This window comes from Eubalaena glacialis, chromosome 13 (assembly GCF_028564815.1).
Source record: "Eubalaena glacialis isolate mEubGla1 chromosome 13, mEubGla1.1.hap2.+ XY, whole genome shotgun sequence".
NCBI lineage: Eukaryota > Metazoa > Chordata > Mammalia > Artiodactyla > Balaenidae > Eubalaena > Eubalaena glacialis.
Genome location: NC_083728.1, coordinates 51,762,172 through 51,771,246, shown reverse-complemented (window position 1 = coordinate 51,771,246; position 9,075 = coordinate 51,762,172). Strand labels below are relative to the sequence as shown.

The following is a 9,075-nucleotide window of genomic DNA, read 5'->3' as shown; positions in this document are numbered from 1 at the left end:
TGTGTTTGTGTGTGTGTGTAGGGGGCTGGGTTCCGAAGGAGGGCCGAGGGGGGAGCACAGAAGGAGGGGGTAGAGTTTCAGCGCGGGGAGGGGGGCGCCGGGGCGCAGTGACGGGAACCAATGAGCTGCCAACTCGCGCGTCTCCGGCGTGACTGCCTAGATTGACGTGGAGGACACGTCAAATTGATCCCCGCACTCCGCAGCCTCCCGGTCAGGCGAATTTCTCCTAATCGGATGAAGTTCACCCTAGGCCTGGGGTCGCGGGCGTGGAGAGTGTCCTGGGAGCGGGCGGCGGCGGCGGCGGCGGGCGGCGGCGCGCTCGGCAGCGGCTCACGGCGCTCTTCCAGCCCGCGGCCCGGCCGCCGCGGCTCTCGGCTCGCGCGCGCCCTCCCTCTATGCCTCTCCCGCGGCGGCGGCGCCCCAGCTCTCCCGGACCGCGCCGGGCCCAGACCCGGCCGCCTCGGCGCCAGGCAGCCGGCCGGCCCGCGCGCCATGGGTAAGGGGCGGGCGGACGAGGCGGGGGGTGTCCCGGCGCCTCCCTTTCCTCGCGCCCGCGGTCCCCGGGAGACCAGGTCCCGGGTCCCGGACTGGCCGCGTTCTCCGCACGCCCCCAGCCCCGGGCGTGGGTGGGGGGCGCTCGGCGTGTCGCGGGAGGGGATGTCCCAAGTAGACGCGTCGGAAGTCGCGAAAGGGCACGGAGGGCTGAAGCGCGCGGCTCCCCCCTCCGTGGTCCCTGCGCGCGTGCCAACTCCCGGGACCGGACCGGGTCCGTTTGCTCGGATTCCGAGGACCCGCCGGTCACCTTCGGAGGTGCCCCGGGTGCAGCTCCTGTCCCTCCGCGGCCACCCTCGGCTAACCCGCCGGTGTTCTTTCCCCTCCCCTCACTTTCGTCGGGCGCGTCCGCAGAGCAGACGTACGGCGAGGTGAACCAGCTGGGCGGCGTGTTCGTCAACGGCCGCCCCCTGCCCAACGCCATCCGCCTGCGCATCGTGGAGCTGGCGCAGCTGGGCATCCGACCCTGTGACATCAGCCGGCAGCTTCGCGTATCCCACGGCTGCGTGAGCAAGATCCTGGCGCGCTACAACGAGACGGGCTCCATCCTGCCCGGGGCCATTGGGGGCAGCAAACCCCGCGTCACTACCCCCAACGTGGTCAAGCACATCCGGGACTACAAGCAGGGCGACCCCGGCATCTTTGCCTGGGAGATCCGCGACCGGCTGCTGGCCGACGGCGTCTGCGACAAGTACAACGTGCCCTCTGTGAGTTCCATCAGCCGCATCCTGCGCAATAAGATTGGCAGCCTGGCGCAGCCCGGCCCGTACGAGGCGAGCAAGCAGCCGCCGCCGCAGCCGGCGCTGCCCTATAACCACATCTACCAGTATCCTTACCCCAGCCCCGTGTCGCCCACGGGCGCCAAGATGGGCAGCCACCACGGGGTCCCGGGCACAGCGGGCCACGTCAGCATCCCCCGTTCATGGCCCTCGGCTCACTCGGTCAGCAATATCCTGGGCATCCGGACGTTTATGGAGCAAACAGGTCAGTGGCGCCGGCCTTCTGTAGCCTTCCTGGAAGGGGCAGAAGTGGGGGGGGGGGAGACATGCGGGTGAGGGGTCACTCTCGCGGGCCTCCTCCAACCGGTTTTGGCTCAGGGGAGGGCTCCGGGTTGGCCAGGGAGACTGAGGGTCCCGGGCCTTCTGTGGGAGTCCTCGGACATCTTGAACTTTTTATGACAAATATGGAAAATATTTCCCAAATGGAAGAGCAATCACCGACCACAAATTCGGAGGCTTGAAATTGCGCTTTTTCATTCTTGCAAAAAGTATGCAAACCCCTATCGCCAGATCTAAGCCAAACAAACCGCAAAGTCAATTCTGCGACCCTTTCTTAAGATCCCGATCTTTCGGGATCCCTCACCATTCCCCAAAGGGCTCTGTCCCTCCCAGGCCCAAAGGCTCTTTGAGTAAAAGGCGAAGGGTCTGGCTGGCCGGTCTTGCTGAGTGGCCTTAATCTCCAGCAGGCCCCGCGGCCTGGCGGGTGACAGGCGCCTGCAGGCTGCAGCCATCCTCAGGGTGAAAGCTCCCACGGATTTGCCCTTGGCCTGCAATCTCTGGGTGTGGAGGGAGGGGACGGGGAGAGGGGGGAAGGTTAGGGGCAGTTTTGGTGAGGGGCTCGGGAAGAATGGGTGGGGGCCGGGACCGGGTCATAGTCTCTTTGCACTGTCCCCTGTCCCCAGCAGCTGGCCAGAGAATGGCGTGTTCTTAGGTGCGCGGACTCATTAGGAGAGTAAGAGGCAAAATTCTCCGTAGCCCAAGAGACAGAAGGGGCGTCCGGAAAGAAGCTGAAGGCTTAGCTCCAGCGGTTGTGGGCTGCGCCTCCAGGCCGTGCACAGGCTTCATTTCTCCTTGTGGCTCAAACCCAGCCTGGGCCGCAGGCTTGGGCCAAAGCTTCCCATGGAGCGTCCGGTGGGGAGCTAGCGGGGAGGTGACCTCTCCAGGCCTGAGCTCAGATCTGGAGCTTTCGCTCGGTTTCCTGCACACACACGTGCGCAAGGAGCAGACCTGTGCCCGGGACGCTCACGGGTGGCTGGGTTGATGCCTCTTTCTGGAGACCCGGGATGTCTCTGGAGGGAGTTGTGAGTAGAAACGGCTTCCAGCCCTCCAGACGCTTATTGAGACATTGAGAAGCCCATATAATTCTCTTGAGCCTGCTGTGGATTTGAACTTGGACCTTTTGGGCCACCGTCTCTGGAAAGTGGAAAAGCTGCCTGGGCGGAGGGCGCCCAGACCTGGCCATCAGCCTCTCCCTGCCAGAAACCTCCTGTTTCGTGGGAAGCGGGTCGAGAGCTGGGAGGAGTGAGGGGCAGGTCGCCACCACCCTCTCTCTGCCCCGCTGGAAGCAACAGCGAAATCTGGGGTCCCCGCTGCCCTGAGCATCTGCCAACGGGTGTTCAGAGGAGCCTGGGTCTTGCCTTCGGATCCGGGCTGGGCGCTTGTAGGCACGTGTGTAGATGTCCGGGCCGGAGGGCTGCCCGTGTGCCCAGCGCGGACTCAGATGCCTCTTCTAATCCATCCGGTGTCCCCGCAGGGGCCCTGGGGGGGAGCGAAGGCGCCGCCTACTCCCCGAAGATGGAAGACTGGGCCGGCGTGAACCGCACGGCCTTCCCCGCCAGCCCAGCCGTGAACGGGCTCGAGAAACCTGCCTTGGAGGCGGACATTAAATACACGCAGGTAACTGAGCGCGGGGAAGGAGGTGTCCTTAATCAGGGGAGAGGGAGAGGTGGGGGTGGTAGGGAGAAAGAGAAGAGACCCCCTCCACCCCCGGGGGAGGCAAGTTGGGCTGAAGGTTGAGGTCTGGTCTGCGGGCATATTTCTCTCCTTTCCTAGGAGGGGATTGACTTGCCTTTTGCCAAGACACATTTGCTAAAAAGCCTGGGACCCGTTAACACAAAAGGTTGAGGAGTGACTCCCTTTCTCTAAATCCCGGATGGTGAATATCATGACTCCCTTCACCTTTTGTTATTATTTCTAACAATTTGAGTGGACAACACTTTGCCACAGTCCTTGCCAGGACAATTAGAGGCCAGACTTCGCATGGGGAATCATTGTGGGGACAGCAGGGAGAATGGGGACCCCCCGCCCACGCCGGTAACTGCCGGTGCTGGAGAAGCCGGCGGGATTGCCCGCTGCCGACGGTCTGTCGCTCTCTGTCCCCGCAGTCGGCCTCCGGCCTCCCCGCGGTGGGCGGCTTCCTCCCGGCCTGCGCCTACCCGGCCTCCAACCAGCACGGTGTGTACAGCTCGCCGGCCGGCGGCTACCTCGCCCCGGGCCCGCCGTGGCCGCCGGCGCAGGGGCCCCCGCTGGCGCCCCCCGGGGCCGGCGTCACCGTACACGGCGGGGAGCTTGCTGCAGCCGTGACCTTCAAGCATCCCAGCCGAGAAGGTGAGGGGCGCGGGCCGGCGGGAGGGGTTCAGACGAATGCTGGAGGATTAGGAAGTGTGCAAAGGAGCAAAGGAGAGAGACAGAGACAGAGAGACAGAGAGGCTGGAGTGGGTACCGGCATAGATTCTTTCTCTGGGTTACACTTTAAGCCGGAGAAGATTAATTTCTAATAGGTATAAGCCGTGTCCCTAGAAAGGCAGGCAGAGATTGAGAGAGGCCCCAGGACTGTCCCCTAACTTGTATGGATTAAGAAGACCCCCTCTCTGGGTCTCATTTCTCTGTCCGTAGAAGGGTCTAGAAGGCACCCTCCAGGGGCACCTTCCTGTGGCCTGTGGAGCTGTACCTTCTGTGGAGGACCTGTTGTGGCACCTGAACCCCGCAGGTGGGGTTGGACCTGCCCTGGCCCCGGGCCGCTTCCACGCACTGCCCATCTGTTTCTTCCATGTCCGAGATTTTTTTTTTTTCCCAAGCAGGCCCTGTTCTCCCCTTGCATTCATCTTCTTCAACACATTTTTCGGGAAAGGAGACAGCATTTCAATCATGTGTCTCTTAGTCTAGACTCTTTTCCTCCTCCTCCTCCATAAATCTGCTCTCTGATAAGCCAACTAACAGATTTGAGGTATTTAATTCACGGTCCACAGTGCGAGGGGCATCTTCTTACACTGACCTTTGGGTTCTAGTTTTTCCTATAACTTGGGAAAAGCTCACCTGCCTTGACTCCGCATTTTCCTCACTGTGAAAGGAATGACTGGATTTGCCAATTTCCAACCTGCCTGCTTTTAGGTTCTGAGCACCAGAAATTTGCGACTTCAACTCCTCTAGGAAAAGGCAGGAGTCACTCCGGGGTGGAGGTGAGGCCTCTCGGCCTCAGCAGCAAAGAAGGCTGAGCACGAACCTGGGGGCTGCGTGGGGCACAGGGATGTTCCAGATGCCCGAAGGGTCTTTACAGCTGATCTGCCTTATACCCATCCAGGCAGAAGTGGGGGCAGGCGGCACTGGGTAGGCAGAGGAAAGGAGGGGCTTCCTCTTTGGTGATATCCAGGCAAAAACTTTATTTCCAAGTAGTTTCATAGTTTCATTGAGACGCAATAGCGTGATCTATGAAAGAGAGAGAGAGACAGAAAGAAAGTGAGAGAGAGAGAGGATTAAGATGCCATCATTAACAGTCAAGCGGAGGAACAAAAGTTAAAAAAAATTTTTTTTCACTTCTTTAGAGCACAAAAATTCAGGGATATCAGTTTACAAATATTGAGAATTAGAACTCCTTCAAGCTTTAAATTTAATTTAAATAATAGGAAAATTCCACTTGTTCATTTACAGGAAAATCCAAGTAAAGGGAATTTTAAAAGTCGAGACTCAGAGCTCCTTCGAGCTTTCCCTTTAAGGACAGATAAGGGGTTTTAGGGGGAGTGTTTTGCTCAGAGCCTTGTCCTTGGACTCGGACCTACTCGTTTTCTCGACACCTGGGGTTATCTGTTGAATTAGAAATTGAAATGGAATTTACCAAATTATACTCATTAGACTAATCGTTTAACTAAGCAGGTTCATTTGATTTAGAAAAGTGTATCCACAAATATAAATGATTCCCCCTGGGCTGACCCCGAGGAGCAGGAAGACTTAGAAAAAGGACTCACTATCTTCAGAGTGGTGCGGTCCTTTTCTAACAGAGCCATTCTGTCCCAGGGCATTTCAAGTGCTACCTTAGAAACAAATTATGAAATGTAGGTAATAATCCAAAGGTGAAACACACAGTTCTGAATTCTAGGCTAACTCTGGTTAATTTGATGGGCGGGGGGTACTCACTGTTGGTTAATTTTCTTTGGAAGATACTTTCTTTTCAGAAATACAGAGCCATTGAATGACACTGGCATTCCTGTCCATTTAACCATTATTTTCACTTCTATTATGAAACATCCCACCCATTTCCAAAATCTGCAGCAATAATTAGCTACATTCATTGTTAAATTAATAACAATGTTCTGATCCTGATAGTTCTTTAAAGATCCAGGTAAAGGGTCATCGAATAAATCAGGTCGATCATTGAAAATGATTTCTCCAGCTGGCATACAAATGTTTGTGTTTGAACAGGAACATATAAATAATGAGAATTGCATATCTACTTGGGTTACGGATTTTTACTCTTCTCATTGGCAGAGAAATGGACTTGAAAGATTGCCCCCACCCACGAGTGGTCTTTGAAAAATTACAAAGCAAAGTAATGTGGATCACTGCCTTTAATTTTCTAATCATTGCTTAATAAATTATCTTCAAAGAAACCTATCCCATAAGACAATTTACTATCATTAATTGTTCATAAGAGTAGTAGGAATAGCATCTATTGAACTTCTTCAGTAAGAAAACAGTTTCTTTACTGAAAGCAGTTTAATATCATGAATGCTCAGTAAAAGACAAATACTTGTGATCATCTAGTCCATACACGTACAATATACACATAATAATATATATTATATTTTATATATGTATATACATATATTTCAATATGTCCTCCACATCAGGTGCAAATGAACATTATTATCCTAAGATAAGCTTACTCAGATGTCAAATTATTCATTACAATTTATTAACTTTATCTTGGTAGAGGGTTGTGAGTCTGGGTTCCCTATTATTTAGGCAAGAATGTGTGATTTACATTTCCCGACGGTGAAAGGAAACTTTAATTCTTAAGGCCTGAGAGCATAGGAAAGTTCCACTTCATCCACAAGTGGAGGGGCGCCCGTGTTCTAGGAATTCCGACCCCTATCTAGACAAGACCATCTCCCTCCCCTTCCCCTTCCAGACAGGTGACAGACCCCATCAGGCATTCCCTCAAGACAAATGGTATTTACAGAGTGTTTACAGAAACCTCAAAACCTCCTGGCTCTGAGGTCCCTCCCAGCCGGGTTTTGGAAAGACTAAAGATTTGGAAATCAAATTTGTAAGATATTGCATAGGCTCAAAGAAAATGTGTCTTTTATATTTGTTAGAGATAACTCGCGGCTTGTTCCAGTCACCTCTGCTCCGGATTAGTTCTTGAAGGATCCTAAAAGCGAACTTTGCCAGGAACACTAGGGCGCAAGCGCTGGCCTGAGAGCCCGCCGCCGCCAACCTCGGTCTCCTTTGACACAGCCTTGGGAGACCCCTTTCCAGGACTCCGCTGACATCTCCCGCATCCCCGCCCCGCCCCACCCCAGGGTCCCAGTGGTCCTGGAATGGAAGTACCAATATTTTTAAAAAAGCTTGTCCCTATTCCTGCCCATTAAGATTAAAAAAGCTTGCAGAGGGCCTAACGCCGGCCCGAGCCTTCGTGGGGGCCCCGCGACGTACCCACTCCGTCGCCCAGATTCCTGCAGGTGGGAAAAGAGGGGCGGAGGGGTCCTATGGGGAGGGACTGGGGCGGGGGAAGAGCTAAAAACGCAGCAGCAGGCTCGCCCCCGTAGAGTGGAGTGAAATCTGTCTCTGGTCTCCCGGGTGTTTATTTTTCACGAGTTCATTTTCTCGCTTGTCTCTCAGGCAACCGGCCCTTGGCTGAGAAACCTCCTTCTCCGGAGATGTTTTCTAAACAGGCCCTCACCTCCAAGTGTGTGTACTGGGTGGAATGAAAAGGTCTGAAAACTTCGTCGGCTGAGCGGCCACAACTGTGTTTAGGAAAGAGGGCTGAGAGGCAAGGGAGAGCGAGGGGTCGGTCCTGGAAAAGTCTTCAGACCCCTTTGCCACCTCTGCGAAACCAGATGTGCGCGCGCGCGCCCCTGGCGCAGAGGTGTGGGCCCGGCTCCGCGCGGCCCCGGGGCGGTGCGCCTGAGCCGGGGCGAGGGCAGCTGCAGGAGGAAACAGCCGGCAGCTCCCCCTCACCCCAAACTGAGGCGCTCTCAAGCGCCCCCTTTAAAGGAGGATGTGTGGAGGAGACAAGAAAGTTGAAAATAGGCGATTTTAGGTATAAATAAGCCTGTGCTTTCTAGCGCAGGAGAAGCCGAGGGGCCGGGCGTCGGGAAAGGGAAAAACAGGGGTTGCACAATCGTGGCGTCAATTTTCTGGCTTCCAGTAGCAAAACTTGGGCCCCTTCCCAAAACCCTAAATAATAGAGCAACTCGCTGAATGCTGCCTAATATGGCAAGTCCACTGTCACTAAATCCGGAGGCCCACAGGCCCCAGGACGTGCTGTGCCCACAGTGATGAGCGCATCTGGATCCCCGGGCCGCGGGGGCGGAACGAAGTCTGCCGCCCGCCTAACGCGCGACCGCCTCCCACGTCGGGGGTGATCCTGGCCGCCCCGGGCCCTCCCCGCGGGGCATTTTGGTGACCCCACACCCCCCCCCCCGGCCCATCGCGAGCCCTGAGCTGCTTTGAGGACCGTGACCTGACGCGCTGGCAGCGTCTTGGGCCGGTGCGCCAGCTGGGTCTGGGGTGGGTGGGGGCTCGGGAGGCGGGGTGCGCGGATCTCAGCTCCCCGCTCCCTCCCCGGTCTGGGATCGGACCACCGCCCCGCCCGTGGCCGCCTGGCTCGGCAGCGCCTCCCTGCGCCGGGCGCCCGCTTTGCTGAGCGGCGCGGGGCCCGCGGCGCGGGGCGTCTGCAGGCGGGCCCTGCGCGGAGAGCCGCGACCCAGGCTTGGCGGGCGAGCGGCTCCCGCGGGGTCGGAAAGGGTGGGTGCCGAGGGCTCCGGGGAGCGCGGTCTCGCTGCCTCCTTGCAGCCCCCAGATGTGGAGCGCGCGCCGCCCCTTCTCCCCGGGACCCTGCGCTGTCGGCCGTGTTCCCGGGCATCGCGGTCCCCGGGTCTCCCGCTCGGCGCCGCTCCCGGCAGTGACCCCACGCCCTGTGCTTCCTCCCGCAGTGGCCGACCGGAAGCCGCCCAGCCCCGGCGGCAAGGCCCCCGACGGCCTCGGGAGCTTACACGGACTGCCCGTCCCGGCCTCGACCTCCTAGGGCCGCGCGTCCGTGAGCCGAGCCCAAGCCCGAGCCCGAAGGCGGCGGCGGAGCGGCGGGCGCAGTGGGGCGCGGACCCGAGGACTCGCCGCGGCCGAAGTGCCCATCAGCCCCGGCCTCGCCCGGCCTCGGCCGGCCCCGCGCCCGGCAGCCGCGCTTCCTCCATCGGCCGGGGTTTTCGGCTTCTCTGAACTTTGGCTTCAGACTGTTGCATCCTCG

At 57.8% G+C, this 9,075-nt stretch overlaps 1 protein-coding gene across 1 annotated transcript; it reads left to right on the top strand.

The window, feature by feature from the left end:
• Positions 1-234: 234 nt before the first annotated feature.
• Positions 235-8,856, top strand: PAX1 (paired box 1). The gene is made up of 5 exons (XM_061209292.1): positions 235-496; positions 907-1,536; positions 3,085-3,227; positions 3,716-3,938; positions 8,765-8,856. Exons 1-5 carry the CDS (start codon positions 235-237, stop codon positions 8,854-8,856), a joined length of 1,350 nt encoding a protein of 449 aa, XP_061065275.1.
• Positions 8,857-9,075: the final 219 nt, after the last annotated feature.